Source organism: Schistocerca gregaria, chromosome 4, assembly GCF_023897955.1.
Source record: "Schistocerca gregaria isolate iqSchGreg1 chromosome 4, iqSchGreg1.2, whole genome shotgun sequence".
Lineage (NCBI taxonomy): Eukaryota > Metazoa > Arthropoda > Insecta > Orthoptera > Acrididae > Schistocerca > Schistocerca gregaria.
This window is the reverse complement of record NC_064923.1, coordinates 450,359,754-450,382,278: the sequence shown is the minus strand read 5'-3', so window position 1 is coordinate 450,382,278 and position 22,525 is coordinate 450,359,754. Positions and strand designations below refer to the sequence as shown.

At 45.1% G+C, this 22,525-nt stretch overlaps 1 protein-coding gene across 1 annotated transcript in view; it reads right to left on the bottom strand.

The window, feature by feature from the left end:
- The window catches only part of LOC126266604 (uncharacterized), a 34,435-nt gene extending 12,507 nt beyond the window's left edge, over positions 1–21,928 (bottom strand). The window contains exons 1-2 of the mRNA XM_049970927.1: positions 21,417–21,928; positions 9,107–9,334 (exon numbers count right to left, since the gene is read on the bottom strand). Coding sequence (XP_049826884.1) covers positions 9,107–9,334; positions 21,417–21,756 — 568 coding nt within the window. The 5' untranslated portion in view covers positions 21,757–21,928. The remainder of the gene's footprint in view (positions 1–9,106; positions 9,335–21,416) is intronic.
- Positions 21,929–22,525: the final 597 nt, after the last annotated feature.

Here is a 22,525-nt window from a genome sequence, read left to right as displayed (position 1 = left end):
CACAGCTCTGTGGACTACGACGCTCAGGTTATGCCGTTCTTCCTTAACTTCACAAAGGCGTTTGACACTAACCCGCACTGCCGTTTACGAGCTTACCAGATTTGCGACTGGATTCAAGGCTTCCTTGCAGATAGAACTCAACAAGTCGCTCTTAACGGATCAAAATCGACAGATGTAAAGTTAATTCGGGGGTTAACGCTCGTGCGTTAGTGGCGGAAGCAGGAGCTCAGGCTGCACGACACTCTTTAGTGTTGTCTGGTCTTTTGTTTGCAACGCTTGAAGAAAGGTAGAACTTAAGGAAAACTTATGTTTATATGTTCACTAATAATTCCTGGTGCTGTCCAGTTTCCCTACGACGCCAGCTGTTGCCCACCTCTCCTTAGCGCTGTGCGAGGTAGTGCACAACAGTAGCTGTACGTGTGCAGCCGCTGGACGGGGAGTTGTAGCGGATGTGAAAATTGGCGAGTCGGCAGCAGCGGAGCGGGCGTCCGCCTCCGGCGCGGTAATCGCGAATGCGGGTTGGAAACCGGGGCGGCGTCGCGTGGAGAAACGGCCGCCGCGGAACGCCGGGCAGCCTCGCGTCGCCTTCCGGAGGAGCAGCGGGCGGTCGCCGGTCACGGTCGAACGGGCAGGCGCCGTGGCGCAACCCGCAGCGCAGCGGCGCGCTCCACTGGAGGCGGCTCTGGCGCCGTTGGGCAATCTCCTGGTTAACGAACCTTCCAGGGCCCCAGGAGCCGCCGCTCTGCCCGCCTTCAGCTCATCCGCTACGGGTTCTCAGCGGCTTCTTACCATTTCTACACCACTTTTCCTATTGCCTTTCTTCCGCGCCTAGACAGGGTCGGCATAGTTATTGGGGGATATTCCCGAGCTGCGACACGGTCGCATATTGTACAGTGACCCGAAAATAGAGTAAATTTCCTTTACTTCACGTCTATGGACACTAATTTTTATGTCATAAGGCTAGTGGTTTCGCTCTATAATGGCCATCTTCAGATCTGCAGCAAAATATGGGAAAAACACAAATACAACTACCAGATTGTCTACAGTTTAAAACAATAAAATAGACCATGATGAGAAGCATTACTGACATCCATGTGCATTTCTGCACTTTAAATATGATGAGGCAAACCTGTTTTATAAAAACATGTCCAGTCCGGACACAGCGCTGCTGCTACAGTCGCAGGTTCGAATCCTGCCACGGGCATGTGTGTGTGTGTGATATCCTTAGGTTAGTTAGGTGTAAGTAGTTCTGTCTAGAGGACTGATGACCTCAGATGTTAAGTCCCTAAGTGCTTACAGCCATCTGAACCATAAAAACAGGTCCAAAAGTACTGGAGCCATAGTGGCATCGTCAAATGCATTTCTCTTGCTATGATATATGTATTGCTAAACGGCTAACGTGCACATCCACGGTGCGCAGTCCAGTATGCAGGCTACCTATCTAACTGCTTCCACGGGTAACAAAAATGTCATTTTTAGAATTACATGTTATTACTGACCGAATTTAAAGACATGTCACATTCTGCTCGTCAAGAGATGTAATATTACATTAACGGTTTATCACAGTTAGACGGGTATTACAGTTGGAAACTGAGTACGTGTCTTGAGGCAGCACAACCGAACTACATTCGTCCAGCAGTTGAGACTAAGAATATTTAGCGACTAGCAACAAATTATACATTTAATTTCAAGCCTTTACGAAATTATTTCTCGCTGACACCACCCACTCAATTGTGAAAGGACTAATTTTCGTTGTTCAGCATCAGGCATAATTTTTTAACTTATTATTTGTTCAAATGGCTCAAATAGCTCTGAGCATTATAAGACTTAACATCTGAGGTCATCAGTCCCCTAGACTTAGAACTACTTAACCTAAGGACATGACACACATCCAAGACAGTTTGATTTTTATTTGTGAAAAGTGGAAACAATTTAACTCGAATCATAATTTACAATAAAATATATTGATTTCTTTGTTTAAACAGTTTTTTATCCCTTATTTTTAAGTTTAATAGTAAGTGGCCATTTTGCTTCTTTGTGGAAACTGAAATGTTTAAAGTACTTAATTTGATCCTGCGTTACTTACTCTCTGTGATATTTTGCTTCATTTGTAGCAGATTATAATCACTAATTTCTATGCATTTCGTTCTACTGCTACTCAGCTTAACTCCCTGGAGAGCCCAGCCACCCCACAAAATCCAACCTATTTTCTGTGACAACCCAGCTCTCCCATAGCTATACCTACAACATAATAATATTTCTAAATATAATATGTGACGAGATGAAGCATTACTGTACTTTTTGTCATGCAATTACATGAGGAAAAGCTACATTTCAAAAAGTTTACATTTTAAATACATTTGTTCTGAAGTGGGTGAAGGCTCGTACCTACAAATTCACACATATGTGGTGTCTGTTCTAGCAAAAAAAGTGGTTGAAATGGCTCTAAGCACTATGAGACTTAACATCTGAGGTCATCAGTCCCCTAGACTTCGAACTACTTAAACCTAAGTAAACTAAGGACATCACACACATCCATGCCGAGGCAGGATTCGAACCTGCGACCGTAGCAGCAGCGTGTTTATGGTTTGAAGCGCCTAGAACCGCTCGACCAGGGCGACCAGCTTCTATTCTAACAGCCACTATGAACTAGTGTGTGGATAAGTTGAGAATTTTAACCTGACGGGAGGCATGCTAGGGTAATAGCTGCGATGACCATTGTGTCTGGACGCTTTAGTGGTCATAGCATCTGCCTAGTGAATAGAAGACCCGGATTCGTATCCCGGTACGGCTGAAATTTTACACTTTGCCTATTGATTTAATTTAATGTCAGCTCGCAGCCAGTGCCTGTAATTGCTTTGTGTCTTCACTCATTCACAGTCATTTAGCAGATGGTTCGTTTTCGCACCTGTGTTTACTGGAATATTTATGCTTTGTTATAGTGTAGCCTCGTGATGACTGGGTGTTGTGTGGTGTCCTTAGGTTAGTTAGGTTTAAGTAGTTCTAAGTTCTAGGGGACTGATGACCATGGATGTTAAGTCCCATAGTGCTCAGAGTAATTTGTTATGGTATGCTTTCAGCCGTGTCAGTTTTCGCTATTAATTGCGACACACTCCGTTAAGATAATAAAGCAGTAAAATATCGCATTGCTTCAGCTTCATTAGATTAACACCAATATAGCAGATCCTCGTAACCATTTCGATTCGTTACATCTATCTCAACTGTAGAATTAATATTACAATGTCAGTTGGAAATATAACGAACAATACAGTATATTACGGGAAACACTTCCGAACTGTGTTCTACTGCATTTTGGAGTCAGAATATTTGTCCTGAGGTTGCTACTACGACATTCTAGAACTTCGATTTGAGGTATCACCAGTGTGACTCTCCTTGCAGAGGCCGAGTCGTGCGTCTATTGAGTTCTAGTAGGGATGTAATTCAGCAGTAGAAGTAGCTGCTGGGAGCAGGGCGTACAAAAAGTGCCACTGTACTTTCTCCGAGACTCAGGACACCGGCACGCATTCCTCTGCGCTTACCGCTTAGCGCTAGCGGTCTCGTTATATGTTTCGTACCACCAGTAACCTTTTAGTAGCATTGCCACTTCCACTAGTTACGACATAAATAAGAGAAAACACAAAGGCCAAACACTCAGTTTTCACTTTTCTTCAACCACATTTACGGTGATTTGCTAACAGCACTTTTGTAATATGATAGTATGAGAACATGTCAGTAAGAATCGGACGGATGTCGTCATCGATAACTTGGTGATAATGTTGTCGTCGTCTTACGTGGGGAGACGTTTAGTATTCACAAAGTTTTTGTCAATAGTTTCCTTGGTCGACTTATATCTCTCCTTTCTTTCGGACTGTGATTCAAACTTGTCTCGGCTAGTCTACCACCTCATTCTGCTTTCAGCTCTCTCTGTATTTAACTATTTCCTCATTAGCAGCCGGCCTCTGTGGCCAAGCGGTTCTAGGCGCTTCAGTCCCTAACCACGCTGCTGCTACTGTCCAGGTTCGAATCCTGCCTCGGGCATGGATGTGCGGTGTCCTTAGGTTAGTTAGGTTTAAGTAGTTCTAAGTCTAGGGAACTGATGACCTCAGGTGTTAAGTCCTATAGTGATTAGAGCCATTTGAAACATTTTGAACCTCATTAGCAGGAAGTAAATTGGTACTCATTTCGAACATCCTGATTTTGTGTTAAATCTCTTCTTGTGCAGCACTTCACTCTCCTCATGAAGCGCTGTCTGCTCTTGGATTTTTCTGTCGTCTTTCTTTTTATTTATATACTAAGATGGTATTTCTTCTTTCGGACATGTCCGAGGCATACATTTTCATCTGTCCCCATTGACGTATGTCGGCGCCTGTAAGCAGCTTTGGGTTTTCATTTCATTATAATTTCTTTTTATTTATATAATTCCCGATCCTCTACAGCAGTAATTGTGTCACCATAGTTTTTTTCAAATTAACTTATCAAATTTAATTTTTGTATATTTTCAAGTTTTGTGTGTAGGATTTTATTTATTACTCCATAAACTGCTTAAAACATGTGCAGTTTTTCACCTTTACTATCAGCCTAATAATAACTGGTGTCATAGCCCAGACACACCTCAGAAAGAAGACATTATCCGAGTGGGACGGAAATCGGCAGATGTGATGTACATGTACAGACGAACAAATGATTACAATTTCAGAAAAACTGGATGATTTATTCAAGAGAAATAGGTTCACAAATTGAGCAAATCAAGAGCACGTTGGTCCATCTCTGGCCCTCATGCAAGCAGTTATTCGGCTTAACATTGATTTATAGAATTTTGGGTGTCTTCCTGATGGATATCGTGCCAAATTCTATCCAGTTAGCGCGTTAGATCGCCAAAATCCAGCCGAGCTGGTTGGATCGGTCGCAAAATGGAAACCACTGTGAAAATCAAAAATGTTTATGCCCCTCCGATTTTGATATTTATCGTAGCGTTGTACCAACTTTCCTATACCCTCGTCATAGAAGGAATCCACCTGTGCTTTCCACCAATCCTCTAAGCTGATCTACAGCTCGTTGTCTGTGCCAAAATGTTGTTTTCATAGCCATCGGTTCTTGTAAGTAGAGAGGCAATTATGGGCTCTATTGTGGGTGATCAAACGCATCCCATCGAAAACGCTGCAAGAGCATCTTCATTGACGCTTCAGAGAGCGCCTGAGAATTGTCATGCAGAAGGAAACGTATGACAGCTATATTACGTGGGCTGCATGATATCAGGCGCAATCTCACACCAGGCCTTTGGTGGGAGACACTATTGTTCTAAGCTTCTCTGCGTGCTTACTGTTCACTCAGAACTGAAAAGAGCGACGTGACGCGATCGAAGGGCATACTAGAGACACTGCCCAACACATTTGTGCAAAGCTTCATCGGATTTTCACTGTTGTTTCCGTTTCCGACTAGCCCTTGTATCTCTATTTCCTCAAGAATGTTCATGAATTCTACCTTCTGCGTAATATGGAAGATTCATAGAGCTTCGTTTATAGGTTTTAAGTCGTGTTTTTCTGTTTGTGGATGTTGAAAACATGTGGGTGGGTGGTTTTCACTTTCGCTGGTGTGCTGTTTATATCTAATTTTGAAGTTCCTACCAGTTTGTCCTATGTAGAATTTGTGACATGTGTTACATGAAATTTTGTAAATGCCAGGGTTGTTGTGTATGGAAATTTTCCAGGTGGTTTTGTGGATTATGTGTCTGAGGTTGTGTGTGTTTTGATATGCAAAGGCGATGTCGCTTTTTTTGAGTAAGTTGTTAATTTTGTGTTACATGTTTCCTAGACAAATTTGTCGTCACGAAGCACTAGTTCTTCGTGGACGATTTATAAAAAATAAAAGCCATTTGAAGAGCAGCGTAGCTGACTGATATTCGTTACAATCATGTCATTGAATGACATAGTTTGCACTGTGGGCCCCAAAGAATGTGTGTGAATTCCTAAGGAACGAAACTGCTGATGTCATCGCTCCCTAGACTTACACTCTACTTGAACTAACTTAACCTAATTTATGCTACGAACAACACATACACCCACCCATGTCCGAAGAGAGGACTCGAACCTTCAGCGAGGGGGGGGGGGGGGGGCAGATGCGCAATCCGTGACATGTCGTCTTTAACCTCGCGGCCACTCCGCGCGGCGCCCCAGAGAACAGAAGTCATTCAGCAACACTGGAATGTTTTTGTTTGACACTACTGGCCATTAAAATTGCTACACCAAGAAGAAATGCATATGATAAACGGGTATTCATTGGACAAATATGTTATACTAGAATTGACATGTGATTACATTTTCACGTAATTTGGGTCCATAGATACTGAGAAATCGGTACCCACAACAACCACCTACGGCCGTAATAACGGCCTTGATACGCCTGGGCATTGAGTCAAACAGAGCTTGGATGGCGTGTATAGGTACAGCTGCCCATGCAGCTTCAACACGATACCACAGTTCATCAGGAGTAGTGACTGGCGTATTGTGAAGAGCCAGTTGCTCGGCCACCATTGACCAGACGTTTTCAGTTGGTGAGAAATCTGGAGAATGTGCTGGCCAAGGCAGCAGTCGAACATTTTCTATATCCAGAAAGGCCTGTACAGGACCTGCAACACGTGGTCGTGCATTATCCTGCTGAAATGTAGGGTTTCGCAGGGATCGAACGAAGGGTAGAGCCAGGGGTCGTAACACATCTGAAATGTAACGTCCACTGTTCAAAGTTCCGTCATTGCGAACAAGAGGTGACCGAGACGTGTAACCAATGGCACCCCGTACCATAACGCCGAGTGATACGCCAGTATGGCGATGACGAATACACGCTTCCAATGTGCGTTCACCCCGATGTCGCCAAATACGGATGCGACCATCATTATGCTGTAAACAGAACCCGGATTCATCCGAAAAAAAGTGACGATTTGCCATTCGTGAACCCTGATTCTTCGTTGAGTACACCATCGCAGGCGCTCCTGTCTGTGATGCAGCGTCAAAGGTAATCGCAGCCATAGTCTCCGAGCTGATAGTCCATGCTGCTGCAAACGTCGTCGAACTGTTCGTGGAGATGGTTGTTGTCTTGCAAACGTCCCTATCTGTTGACTCAGGGATCGTGACGTGGCTGCACGATCCGTTACAACCATGCGGATAAGGTGCCTGTCATCTCGACTGCTAGTGATACGAGACCGTTGGGATCCAGCACGGCGTTCCGTATTACCCTCCTGAACTCACCGATTCCATATTCTGCTAACAGTGATTGGATCTCGAGCAACGCGAGCAGCAATGTCGCGATACGATAAACCGCTATCGCGATAGGCTACAATGCGACCTTTACCAAAGTCGGAAACGTGATAGTACGCATCACAACAACGTTTCACCAGGAAACGCCGGTGAACTGCTGTTTGTGTATGAGAAATCGGTTGGAAACTTTGCCGCGCGGTATTAGCCGAGCGGTCTGGTGCGCTGCAGTCATGGACTGAGCGGCTGGCCCCGGCGGAGGTTCGAGTCCTCCCCTCCCTAGCTTACATCTACATCTACATCTACATGACTACTCTGCAATTCACATTTAAGTGCTTGGCAGAGGGTTCATCGAACCACAATCATACTATCTCTCTACTATTCCACTCCCGAACAGCGAGCGGGAAAAACGAACACCTAAACCTTTCTGTTCGAGCTCTGATTTCTCTTATTTTATTTTGATGATCATTCCTACCTATGTAGGTTGGGCTCAACAAAATATTTTCACATTCGGAAGAGAAAGTTGGTGACTGAAATTTCGTAAAAAGGTCTCGCCGCGACGAAAAACGTCTATGCTGTAATGACTTCCATCCCAACTCGTGTATCATATCTGCCACACTCTCTCCCCTATAACGCGATAATACAAAACGAGCTGCCCTTCTTTGCACCCTCTCGATGTCCTCCGTCAATCCCACCTGGTAAGGATCCCACACCGCGCAGCAATATTCTAACAGAGGACGAACGAGTGTAGTGTAAGCTGTCTCTTTAGTGGACTTGTTGCATCTTCTAAGTGTCCTGCCAATGAAACGCAACCTTTGGCTCGCCTTCCCGACAATATTATCTATGTGGTCCTTCCAACTGAAGTTGTTTGTAATTTTAACACCCAGGTACTTAGTTGAATTGACAGCCTTGAGAATTGTACTATTTATCGAGTAATCGAATTCCAACGTATTTCGTTTGGAACTCTTGTGGATCATCTCACACTTTTCGTTATTTAGCGTCAACTGCCACCTGACACACCATACAGCAATCTTTTCTAAATCGCTTTGCAGCTGATACTGGTCTTCGGATGACCTTACTAGACGGTAAATTACAGCATCATCTGCGAACAACCTAAGAGAACTGCTCAGATTGTCACCCAGGTCATTTATATAGATCAGGAACAGTAGAGGTCCCAGGACGCTTCCCTGGGGAACACCTGATATCACTTCAGTTTTACTCGATGATTTGCCGTCTATTACTACGAACTGCGACCTTCCTGACAGGAAATCACGAATCCAGTCGCACAATTGAGACGATACCCCATAGCTCCGCAGCTTGATTAGAAGTCGCTTGTGAGGAACGGTGTCAAAAGCTTTCCGGAAATCTAGAAGTAGTGTGTAAGCTTAGGGACTGATGACCTTAGCAGTTAAGTCTCATAAGATTTCACACACATTAGAACATTTGGTTGAAAACTTCCCTCATTTCAGGACGTTGTAGGTGTCGCCATCGGCGGCAACCTTGTGTGAATGCTCTGAAAAGCTAATCATGTAATGCTAATCGCAGTATGTTCTTCCTGTCGGTTAAATTTCGCGTCTGTAGCACATCATATTCGTGATGTAGCAATTTTAGTGGTCAGTAGTGTATTTTTTACCCCCACGGAAGCTTATTTGCGGTGGTCAAGAAAAATGGGCGACGAAGTGAAGTGTCTGTACATGGTGACGAGGGCAACACTGCGTAGTGCTGTGAGTTAAAGGCTAGTGGATGAAGAGATTCATAAACGCAGGGTCAACAAAAAGTGTGTCGCAAACTAGAAGCGTTACGAGTTCCCCTGGGCGTGTGAACACGGAGGCACAGTGTCGGTAGTGCAGGAGACTCACCGTGCGGCCTGGCGGCGAAGTGGTGGTAGTCGTGGTGCTCGTAGGCGACCTTGGTGGGCGCGCAGCGCGCCAGCAGGCGGCACTTGTGGGTGGCCGCGTGGTAGTTGGCGGCGTCGCACGAGTGCGGCCGCAGCCGGCACAGCTGCAGGCAGCGCTCCGCGGAGTCGGCGCGCAGGCTCGTACCCGGGCCGGCGACGCGCGCGTGGGCCACCAGCCGCGGGGTCGCCACTGCCAACACACACAGCCGTCTCGTCACACACCGTACGGCAGCACTCTAGCAAAGTCCGAGTAGGACTCGCGCAACGGGCGGTTCCGTACATACTATGTATGTGTATGCGGGGCGATTTTCTCCTCTGTTTACAAACTGTAGGGACTGATCGATGAGAGAATACGAAAAAAAAGATCTAATGAACGTATGTCCGGAAATGCACGGTTTCCATGCTAGAGACCACTTATTCAACCATACCTCGTTATAGAGGGGCAACGGCTTTGCCGCAGTGGATACACCGCTTACTGTGAGATCACCGAAGCTAAGCGCTGTCGGGCGTTGTCGGCGCTTGGATGGGTGACATTTTTCGGGGTGCACTCGGCCTCGTGATGCCAATTGAGGAGCTACTCGATCGAATAGTAGCGGCTTCGGTCAAGAATACCATCTTACGACCGGGAAAGCAGTGTGCTGACCCCAGCCCCTCCTATCCGCATCCTCCACCGAGGATGACACGGCGGTCGGATGGTCCCGGTAGGCCATTCGTGGCCTGAAGACGGAGTGCTCGTTACAGAGACTGCGGCCTAATATGCGCTATACCGTGCAGTCACATTTACACTATGCATGGTATCCTCCTAGGGGGTGGTAATGTTCCTCATATGTCATGCCCTAGCGCCCTCTCCTGCCATGGCATATGGTAATGTTGTGTCCGATTTACTTCTCTTGATGACTCACTTTGTAGCGGATGTTATACAGCGATGTACACACTGATTCCGTTTTCGAATCGAGAGCTTGCCAACATGGTGCTTACTTACAGAAAGGCAAATGGCAGCTGGCGGGGCGCAGCAAGGTTGTATCAGGAGACCTGTCCCCGCCGACAACAACGGCAGCATTCAATGTTGGCAACAGTGTTTGACCGTCTGTCTTAGACAGGGTCGTTTCAGGAAGCAGGAAATGATGAAGGACGTACCCGAAATGTTCAGACGTCAGACTTGGAAGAAAATGTGTTTAACATTGCGGAAGGTGACTGCCGTGTCAGTGCCAGGCAGATGGCTCGCCAGTACAGGGTAAGCCAGACGTCCGTATGAAACATTCTCCATGATAATTGTTACTACTCTTATCATTTACAGCATGTGCAGGGCTTACTAGTGACAGACTTTCCACACAGGGTACAGTTCAAATGGTTCAAATGACTCTAAGCACTATGGGAGGGTTCAGTTTTCTCATCCCTCCAAGTCATCTACTGCCTTTGACAGAATTACAATGTCAAAGTTTTTATCTTTTCTTTCTGCCATTTATTTCCTTCTCCAAATTTTTCTTTCACATCCTTAACTGCTTACTCGATGTACAAATTGAATAACATTTGGAATAGCCTAAAATCCTGTCTCACTCCCATCTCAACCAGTGCTTCCCTTTCATGCCCCTCGACTGTTATGACTGCCATCTGGTTCCCGTACAAGTTGTAAACAATCTTTCGCTCCCTATAGTTTAGCCCCGCTACCTTCAGAATATCGAAGATAGTATCCCAGTCGACATTGTCAAAAGCATTCTCCAATCTGTAAAAGTCATAGACTCGGATTTACCTCTCCTTAGCCTGGTGCTTCGTGTGTTTCCACATTTCTCTGGATCCAAATTGATGCTTTCATTGCAACTGGAATTATTACGTTACTCTTGCAGTCTTAGGGTATTTCACACATTTCATGTATCTTGCATACCAGGTGGAATACTTTTGTTGTGGTCAGCTCTTCCAACGGTTTCAGTAGTTCTGACGGTATGTAGTCTACTCCACGGGTCTCATTTCGATTTAAGTCTTTCTGTACTAATTCAGATTTATATTATATATTAAAATATATTTTTCTGTAATGTATTGCACAATTTAAATTATGAAAGTCCAAATGCACTTAGGTGACGACAGTGAACTTTTTTGGAACTATTGATGTCGAGTGATGTGACAACCAAGCACCACCTGGAATTAAAAATTCACAAGAACCTCCGATTCATGACCCAACGCAGGGCATTGTGGACAGTTAGCTCTCCTTTTGACAACTAGAGCGTCCGGCAGCACAGTTATTGTTCACAGCGCAGGTGTTGGAGCCTCTCGTCGGCTTGGGGGCATGACTAGCGCTACTTCCATCTAGAGAACTTGACGTGCGGAAGGTCGAGGAAGAACCACTCGTGCTCTGCCCCGAAGAAGACGCGCAAATGCTAAGCACCGAGTAGCTGGCCCATATGATGCTTCAAGGCAGTGCCTATAGGGCGCTTTACTGTGAATTACAACGCGACTTCTTCCTTGAATATATGAATCTCTTGTGAGACCCCGCTGTCTCTCGAATTTTCGCATTCGGAGACGGGTATATCTGAGAGACTGTTGTGCAAGGTTTAATTGCTCTGGTGAAATAACGCGAATGGTATCAATGGAAGATAATTCCTTTTTCAATACGAAAGAAACGCTGCTAAATGAAACTGGACGTTAATTGAACTTTCCAAATGGGAATTAACTGAAGAATCAGAACGGGGAAATAATCAATATCGGAATTAATTCTGATGATTTCGTACTTACAGAAGGGAAAAAGGAAATAATAAATAATGTTGTTGACCATAATGTCCGTTGTTGCAACAAAAGCCTATAAAATTGGATATCTCTGTTCTGAAGAAACAAACAGTGACTAAGAAATACGTGAGTAGAGCGTCCATTTTGTATCTACAATTTGTTAGGAGCGTGTTAGCGTGTGTGCGTAGGAGTGTGTGGGCGACGAATAATTAATGAAGAAGCTTGTTATGTGGGAAGAGGCCACCTTACTAAAGGAAAGTTGAAAGTAGGCTGTTTAGGTTTTCTTGTTGGTAACGCCACATAGCGCTCGGTATGAAAAAATCACTGGCTGTGCCATGTGCAGTCTGTGTTTAGTCTGCATTGTTGTCTGCCATTGTAGTGTTGGGCAGCAGCAGCTGGATGCTAACAGCGCGTAGCGTTGCGCAGTTGGAGGTGAGCCGCCAGCAGTGGTGGACGTGGGGAGAGAGATGGCGGAGTTTTGAAATTTGTAAGAATTGGTGTCATGAACTGCTATATATATTATGACTAGTGAGGTAAATACATTGTTTGTTCTCTATTAAAATCTTTCATTTGCTAACTATGCCTATCAGTAGTTAGTGCCTTCAGTAGTTTGAATCTTTTATTTAGCTGGCAGTAGTGGGGCGCTCGCTGTATTGCAGTAGCTTGAGTAACGAAGATTTTTGTGAGGTAAGTGATTTGTGAAACGTATAGCTTAATGCTAGTCAGGGCCATTCTTTCGTAGGGACTTTTGGAAGTCAGATTGCCTTGCGCTAAAAACTATTGTGTGTCAGTTTAAGCACAGTCGTGTAATAATTTTACAAAGGGTACGTTTCAAAGTGTACTGACTTTATACTTCTCCGGAGCAAACGGTGAACCTAGATAAAGTTGTGGACAGTCGGTAGAAATGCGAGAACCAAGACGGGCGGCATAGTGCAAATTCTCCTCCATTGGTAGGCATTAATCTCGTATTGGGACTTGGACAGATCGCTTGGGCCTAATAAATATAAGCTCTCCCGATTAATTTCCCTTAAGGTTTAAATGCAAACATTATCCAGCGTTGAGACATGGCATTATTTTTCGAAGAGGACTTAAATAGCTTTGAAGACAGTGCAGCGTCCCATTTAAGAACAAGATAATTAGCTGTGTATCTAGATACGCACGATTTGGCGGAGGTGTTGGGAACTTCCTTTGGATGCCTTATATCGTTTGTGATATTATGAATGTCTGCATTACGTAGAACTCCTTGTACGACTGGAATGGGAATGTACGAAGAGAAACAGGCGACCTGGGCCGTATTGAAGATGAAAAGAAGTTTCGGGCGTAACAGGTGGGAAAAGTCGAATGGCTTTCAGAAAAGAGCAAGAATCTCGACTTCAGGGGTTACTGAGTAGAAGCTTAAGTCAGTCCACCTGAACCAATAGTCGAACATTCACTTTCCATCAAAAACATCAAGTGGGCTATTCGCCACACTGTGTACTTGCTGATCTACGACATACTCTAGGCAAGCCCATAGAGAGACTGGGACAGGAATCATTTAGCTCTTTCTAGAGACAGATTGGTGTTGTGGAGATACATCTGTCGTTTATTCTTTCCTCTATTAATAGCGCCATTCTTCCCAGCCATAACGTACTAACAAAATTCAGAAATAAACACTAATGGAAACTCGCAATATAGAGGTAAAAGAAGGAAACAGGTACAGTTATTTCCCCCTACATTATAACTGTTAACGGGCCGAAGAGAAAGGTGGATGCTATGGATGCTGAAAATCGTTCATAACACACCCGACGGTATGTTTTAGACTACTGCTTGTCAGCAGATATTATCTTTGGCGGAAAAGGACTTCCACTGAATAATTTCATAGTAGGCTTGATTTGTTTTAATTTGACCAAAAATTCATTAGACAGATATTTGATTGTCCGTATTGATTTCTTTAGTTCTTCTGAAAGACCGGTTTAGATTCAGCAAGAACAATCCCCATAGCTGATTGTGTCGGTTACAAGAGTAACCTGTCCAAACCATCACCAAAATCTGCATGGTACATCACAGGATAAACAAGAGCTGTTTTACAACCATGTTTCCCCGGGAAAATTATGTCAATTTTTGCAGACTATCCATCTCTGCATTCTTAAAGCTTCATTCTGAAAGAAATAAATGCAGGAATGCAAGCATAAGGCGAGGTTATGAAATTTGTGTCCCTATTTGGAACTGATGTAGGGAAGTGAGAGTAACAACAAGAAAGGAAGATTAAGATTTAAGTGTTGTCAATGACAAGATCAAGTTGAGAAGGAAATCAGCCTTGTCCATTTGTCCGGCATTTACCTTAGGCGTTTTCGGGAGACCACAGAAAATCCAGTCACATGGCCAGACCGGGTTTTGAATCGCCGTCTTCCAGAATACGAGTCCAGTCTCTTACCACTGCTCTCGGAGGTCGACAGGAAGAATCAGTCATACTTCCTTCAGTTGTGTGATCATTAGAGGCTGGACGTTGATATAGACTAAGCCGTAGTTATTGTATACAGAACTTGTAACCACAAAATGTTCCCTTGTACGAGGGCTGACCAACAGAGACTGAGACGCGCGATAGTTTTGTGTCTGTCCCGTGAATATTTACAAGGAGTGGGTTTTGTGTATAATGACCTCAGGCGGCACCACTCTCGTACCGGTAAGTTGGTAGTAATGCTCTGCTCTTTGCATTACACATACCAAACAATGGAAATGACGTGAGGGGACCAGTACGGCGCAGTAAAATTGTTTTCGTTTAAACCATACAGCCACTGGATCTTACAAAAAGCTGCAGCAAGCTTACATTGAAGATGCACTATCTCGGACATCTGTGTTTAGGTGGTTCAAGGACTTCAAAGACGGCCGACTTGTCTGTGTTAAGCAGGGTGGGCCTGGTTTTTTGACTTATGCTGTGATCGAAGTCAACATCAACATACCTGGTGTACGTAACCTCACCGAAGTGTTGAGAATTTCATATGGCAGCGTCTTTACTATTATGCACGATCATCACCTTATGACTCATGTTAGTGCCCGGTTGGGTGCCAAGTCTGTTGACTCGAAAAAAGGCTTTGCGAATGTAGATAAGCCGTGAGGTACTGCGTCTCTCTGTCGATGAGGGGATGTGTTTCTGGAATCGATTATCACCGGTGATGAGTCATGACTGCATCATTATCATCCTGAAGGAAAACGAGCCAGCACAGTGTGGAAATCGCCAGGTTCTCCAACATAAAAAAGGCGAAAGTTTTTCCATCTGCAGGGAAAGTGATGGTGATCACATTTTTTGACTGGCATGCAATGATTTACCAGCATGCAGCTAGTTTCTCACTACTGCTGCAGCAGATTGCACCTCAGTATTGGCTAAACTGAGGAACCACATTGCAGGGAAACGACCAAACCTTTTCCCGAATGGGTGGCTACTTCATCATGACAATGCGTGGCATCATGTTCTATATCAAGTCATTCTGTTTCTGGTTCAGTTGAACATACCTGTGTTCCCTATGCGACTTATAGCTCGTCTTGCACCCTATGATTTTTTCTTATGCCCATCACTAAAAGCAAAGCCTTTGATCTGAGAACTCCGAAGCAGTGTTCGAGAAAAATGAGGACCTGACAAAGAATGGCTTGCATCATGTGTTCGAAGATTGGCTGGAACCCTATAAAAAGTCCAGCCACGGTGAGGTAACTAAAAAAAATCGAGAACATTGAAACTGAGTAATGAACATCTGAGGGAAAAGAAGCGAGTAGTTAAACATATAGAAAATCTGTTTATTTTGGCTGTTAAGTCTCTGGCGTCCACTATAGACTGATTGGAACAAAGAGGAGGAACGCACGCTTTGCAAACAGCAGATGAGGCCGGGAGGGTGCTATATATAGCCCAAGGGCGGTGCAGCAGGCGGCCGCCGCTATAAGCGGCTGGAGCCTCCGTTTCCTCAAGTCTTCCACGGTTAGGCGGGGACGGCCGGTATTCTAGGACAACAAAGGAACTGCCACTCGCGTGATTCACGCGTTATAAACACACGGGCCAAGAGCAGACAGTAAGCTAGGCGTCTCACTGCGGCGATAACGTCAGGCGCTGCTGTCAAATACACGCAGCTTCTAAAGTATACAGTAGCTTCCTTCTACACTGTGGAACAGAACTGAAGAATCACATTTTAGAAACCTTGCAGTTCCCACACATAACGATGCTTAAGTCTGAAATTTGACTCAAAGGTGTGCACTCGTTCCCCAGTAATGTTACAAAAGCATGGGGCCCCGCGACAGCTCCTCGGGCTCGCCGACGCTTCGAACAATAGCTCAGTAGATCATGTGACGTGTTTAGGTGGGTTATTGATGTCACATTGGCACCAAATTTCGCCGCAATTCTGTCCAGTGCCACTGTGGACTTGTCACACGATGGGAAAGTCGTCACAAACCCTGTCACTCACATTTCTCCTCCCCCCCCCCTTTTTTTTTGACACCTCTGCGATGGAGGTCGGAACCTATAACCCCAGTGTTGAAGTCAACGCTGCTCTCTCATTGGTGGCCGAGAAAAACATTCCAGACACACTTCTGCTCAGAATCGGCACGAAAAGGCCTCAGGGTGTGGCATAAAGGATGTCAATTAAACCATTCCTTTACCGGAGGCTTTATTGCCTCACATTTCGCGGCCGAAAACGACAGTTGGCAGTGCGATGGGTAACAGGAAGACGTTCTTGACAACTTCGTGGAGGTATGTACCGTCTATGCAACTAATTGAAGGCAGTTTGGTTTGTTGCCATACGCGTTACGCTTCTTTTATTTGTGAAGCATCGTCAGTGGCCTGTAATACAAGTTTCCTTTTGTAGACAAAATAGACGTATTATGTGGGAGATATAATATGCTGTTGTATTACATTTTGTTCTGTCTTTCTCTTGTTTTTAGGTTAAAATCAACTTTTGTGGCACAAAGTTCTTAATGGAAATTATTGGTCGGTTTTATTTACTATTTCCAGCGCTGATATGTGTGTCGTCATGAACATGTATTCGTTAGTTTCTATTCTCCAGCTGGCCGGTTTGTGGCGTTCTTTCACCTACATTTGTCACATCGCATATATCACTTGCACTTTCCATTTTTGTGATCAACATATGTGTGTTTTCGGTGTGTAGTGTTGCCAACTGTTGTTGTGTGTTTGTCTGCGTTTTGTTTGTGTTGTGTTGCCGTTTGATATTTTTCATTTGTTGTGTGTTTGTGTTGTGTGTGTGTGTGTGTGTATTTCCTGTGTGTGACTGTGTAATTATTTCCTGAGAGAGTGATTTTTTGTGGATGTATGGGTGGGTGTGTATATTTTTCTGTGTGTAAATGTGTGTGTTTATGTGTGTGCGTGTGTCAGGGGGAGGAGAGAGAGAGAGAGAGAGAGAGAGAGAGAGAGAGAGAGAGAGAGAGAGAGAGAGAGAGATGGCTCTGAGCACTATGGGACTTAACATCTGAGGTCATCAGTCCCCTACAACTACTTAAACCTAACTAACCTAAGGACATTACACACATCCATGCCCGAGGCATGATTCGAACCTGCGACGGTACGACCGTAGCAGTCTCGCGGTTCCGGACTGAAGCGCCTAGAACAGCTCTTCCACAGCGGCCGCCCAAAGAGAGAGAGAGAGAGAGAGAGAGAGAGAGAGAGAGAGAGAGAGAGGTAGGAGGAGATTCCTTAGTTCTTTATCCTGGGTACATTTCAGTTTGTTATTATTTTGGTGGCTAGCAAGGTCAGAGAGTTATTGCTTAAATGGATTTGGTCGCTGAATACCTTCTTTCCCGTTGCAATGGCTCTTTGTATGTGAAAGTTTTCTTGCAATCTCAGGTGGTTTTTGTTGTGATTATTCACAACGTTTCTTGATAACGTTTGACACTGCTGACACCCTTGGACGTTTCAACGCTTCTCTGAGGACGCTGCGGCACTGGAGCAGGAGGGAGAGATTAATGTCCCGTCGACAGCAAGGTCATTAGAGACGGAGCAAGCTCGGATTAGGGGAGGAGGGGGAAGGAAAGCAGCCAAGCCCCTTCAAAAGAACCATCCTGGCAGTTACCTGAAGCGATTTAGAGGAATCGCGGAAACCTAAATGTGGACGCGGGTTTGAACAGTCGCTCTCCCGAATGCACTTTAGCGCTGCATTCCTGTTAAACACGATCTGACCCCTTTGGAGCAACCTTAGCATAAGCACCCTTAGCTTCGGATCACCTTGAAATTTCGTCGAATGGTTTTTAACTGTCCCTCATGGTTACAACCAGTACGCGAGAGCAAAAATTTGGTCATGCTGCGCTCCAAACGATGGTGTTCGATGGGGATGCAGCTCCGAAGTGTGCTTAGAGAAGGTCTGAAAAGCCCGGGGATGTTACCAGTGTCAAAGGTTGTGAAGAACGTCTTCGTGTTACTCATCGCTCTGCGAACTGTCGTTTTCGACGGCGAAAAGTGTGGGTATCAGCGGCCAAGGGAAAGGGATGGTTTCATTGGCGCAATTTATGCCACCCCCTGCGACCTTGTCGAGCCGGTTCTCAGCTACGATGTGTCTGGAATGTTTTCCTTGGCCACACATAAGAAAACGGAGTGATTTCAATGCTGGGTGTATCGGTTCTGACCTCCATTCCAGAGGCCTCAAAAGGAGGGGTTAAATATAGGTAAGAGGGTGTGTGACGATCTTCATATCGTGTGAAATGTCTACGATACCGTTGGGAAGAACTGTCGTGAAGTTTGACAATGTGACATCATTAACCCACCTTACGCGTCACAAGTACTCCTGAACTACAGCCTCCTTTCTGCGCATTCGTCGACAGCTTGTACGAAGCGTCGTCGAAGCCGACGGTGAGTTCACAGGGTGCCGCGCTTTTGCACAAGGAAAGATTGTACGCACCTTTGAGCCAAATTTCAAACTTAAACGTCGCATTTGATGGCAATTACGCTGTTTCGAAAAAGTGATCCTTTAGCTCTATTGCGCAATGTAGTATTGGACGAAGTGTTAGAGAATCATATGAAACATTTAGTGGGTAGATAAACCATAAATTAGAGTTATTAGGAAGAACAAAAGAAAAGAAAAGGCCACGGAAATTTTTAAGAGTACTATATACGTCATATAGCATTTGCTTTACATTCACAGCTTTTATTGGTCATTTACAAGATCAAACGCTCAAAAACCTTTTGTATATCTGTATGAGGACGTACGAAGGAATATGGCTCTGGAGTGGAGGAGGTTTACTTTTTTTTCCCTTCCAGCTTCCGATCGTTGTAAATTAATGTGAATGTTTCAGCACAGATCTCTCCTCAGTTACACGGAAACTGAATGCAAAGATTTTCATCCCCGTCAAGGGCGATGGGGTACTATAATACAGTGATCGAGCGGAAGTATCCACAAACAACTGGGAACTGGAAAAAGTAGAGGCACGTACAAACGAAGAGTCGAATGCAGAGCACGTCGCGTGTAATGTGCGCTTGGCTGGAGGGTATAGGCACAGAATAGGAAGATGTAAGGCAAACGCTCAAACGAGCCGAAATACAGACGAATAACACAAAAGAAAGGTCCGTTGAGAACAATAGGGAGCCGGACAACATCATTTATTGAACCTATTTATTCATTCAAGGATGATTGTTACCGTTAGTGGTTAAAATTGGCTGGTTGACTTTCTTTCGCTTTTATCAAGGGAAGAATTTAGGAATATACTTCAACCTTCTAGGGGTTGCGAAGACAATATTAGGGTAGTTACAGAGCACACAGAGGCGTTTAAGCACTCATTCATCCCGCGCTCCATACGTAAGTGGAGGGAGAAGAAGCTCTAATAACTGGCACAGTAGAGTATACATGTAGGCACATGCAGAAAAAGAATGTCCTACGGAAGAAGTATATGGAAAACTCTTGCAAAAAGTTGGCAGAAACTGGTGAGTCATCTCATTAGCCTAAGGAACAGTTAACTTAGCACAAGGAGAAGTAGAATCACCAGAAGGCAGAGACTGTAGGGTAAAACAAGGCTTAGATATTTTTCAACGGTTTGCAGGGAGCGTTGGTTGTAGTACATAGCATCAAAGCAGGATAAAGGCTGGTGACTAAAAAAAAATAATAATAAAAAATGGATGAGTGTACTGAGTTTACCATATAATAGTGTGAGATCAGATTTAGCTCCCACCTCTTAGCTCTAGGTCCTTGGCTGCATCTATGATTTACTAATCATTGTGTAGCTGGCAGAGTCGCAGACGATACTTTTTATTGTGTCAAAGATAACCAATAATTTGTGTGAAAATTACATCACCATGCAGGAATCTTTTGGAATGAATGAAAAAGTAGCCAATAATGAGATGTAGCGATGCAGAGAAACATATGCACTGTTGGAAAAGTTCAGCTGGGTGTTGGACGTCCGCAACGGACAAGTCTCTGTCTGCCGAATTCTGAGACACGTTTAGTGAATCGCATGTCGAGAACTGAGAAGTTGACTATATGTCGTGGAGAGATATCTGGAAAATATCTTGTGTCAGAAGGACAAACATTGTCTGTTAAATTTGTCAAATAAGACCACTCAATTAACAATGGTGAAAATTTGTTGGTTATATTCATATAACCGCGTGTACTAACCAAAGTGGCGTTGGTTTTAAGACATTGCACTCTTGTTATCATTTTCAGTAATTTCCCCAAATTACATCAGGCGAAGATAATGTTTATCGTTTCCATGACATTTAGGTGATTAAAGACGGAACTCTAAAAGACAGATACGCTAGGACGAGAAAGGAGATTAGCCACGATCTTACAGAAGGAACCATTGTAACATTCAGCTAAAGTGAGAAAGAGAAAACACGGAGAAACTAAATCCTCCAGAATAGAGTGTGTAAAGCCTCGCAATTCCACGTAATAACTTTCATAGTTACAAAATAATACTCTCTGAGTTCAGTATAACATCTATATTACTAAACCTGTAAACTGAGTTATGCTGCCAGTTGCAGGGTGCCGCTCTAACGGCATGGTGTGCAACAAAAATTTCGTTTGCAGTATTTTATACAGTTATTGGTAAAAGTTAAACATTTAAAATACTGTGATGGTCTACTCATTAATCTTACGTTAAAGGTTTAACACAATAAGTCAATTATTACATCTAGAAACTTTGTATATGTTTTGAGACAGCGCAATTCATCGCGCGCAAATTACCCACATTGTATTAATCCAGCATCTGAGACAGAGAACACTTAGCGACTCCCAACAGCTTTACACATAATTTCGAACGTTTTAGATACTTTTTCTGGCAGACGTCAAGGAACTCTCCTCTAAACTGATGTTAAACCGCGAGTCGGAGATCTCAGTTGAACGAAACCGGCTGTCCGTGAACAAATACAAATTATAGCAGCACTAACGGAAAAACTCTTTATAGTTGATGAAATGTTGCCGAGTTACCAGCCGAGACGTGACTTGGTGTTTTCGCGACGTTTCGACGAGTTTACTTGCCTGAAGATGACGGGTAGGAAACTCGTCGAAACGCTGAGACAACGCGACTCGGCTGAGAGAAAACCCGAGAAAATTTCGTCAAGAGAGAGACTGCTTTACAGTGTTACTGCTGCAGCTCACCTCTAGGGTAGACAGGCTCTCCGTCGTCGAGGTCGGCCATGAGCTGCTCGCGGCGCTCGGCGAGGCTCCACGCCTTGTCGGCGGACGGCTTGCGCAGCTGCGGCGGCGCCGCCGCGTCCCCGTCCTCCACGGCCAGGTCCGGCGGCGACGGCGGCGGCTGAGAGGCGGCGTCTTCCGGCACGACGACGTACTCGGGCAGCGAGGCGTCGCCGGCGCGCAGCGTCGACGAGAGGACGACGTCCAGCGGCGCCTCCGGCCCTGGCTCTGGGGCGGCCTGGGCGGGCGCCAGAGGCGCTCCCACCAGCAGAAACAGCAGCAGATGCACGTTGCAGGCGGCCATGCTATCAGCAGTAGCAGCAGCAGTGAGCGACTAGCCGGGCGCCGGGCCGCGCGCCGCCTATATAGCGTCAGACGCCTCCCACCGCCTCGCTCTCTCCCAGCTGCCGCTGCGGCGGTCACGTCTCCGGCGCGTGCCTGCGCCGCTTCCTCCCTTCCCGCCGACCGCCCGTATGCTCGACACTGCAGCTGTGCCCCGACACTCCCCTCTCCACATCTCTCTCTCTGTCTGTCTGTCTCCGTTCCTCTCTCTCTGTTCCCGGCCTTCCCCTGCGAGTGAGGACGAGCCCCAGTGACGGAACTCAGCTGTTGTCACGAGATAATTTCGATCTATCATTTTTCTTTTCTTTTTTTTAAAAAAAGAGGCACGTTTTCAGAGCAGACGACACTGCCATCTAACGATTAGCGTCTATAGTCGCATTCACGAACGAAGGCAGAGAATTCACGCTCGCGAGGTTCATTCGTCGACAGCTAACAGATCTGAGGGCGTTGGTATACTCTTTTCTTCGTAAATACGCGTGTTCACTAGCAAGTAAACTTCCACAAGTCTCTTCTAGAAGTCACTCCTGCAGGTTGCTTCACCTGGAACTAACCCTAGAAAGTCTAAAGTATTGCCAACTTCCAGAAGTACAGTATGTTCCGCAAGTTAGTGGCAACAGTTTCTTGCAATTCCAGGAATTGCGAAACTGCCAATTTACTAACGCAGAAGTTTCGTGTTTTCTGTAACGGTGCGAAGATGTCAGTGTCTAAAGGCAGCTGACGACTGTCAGCAA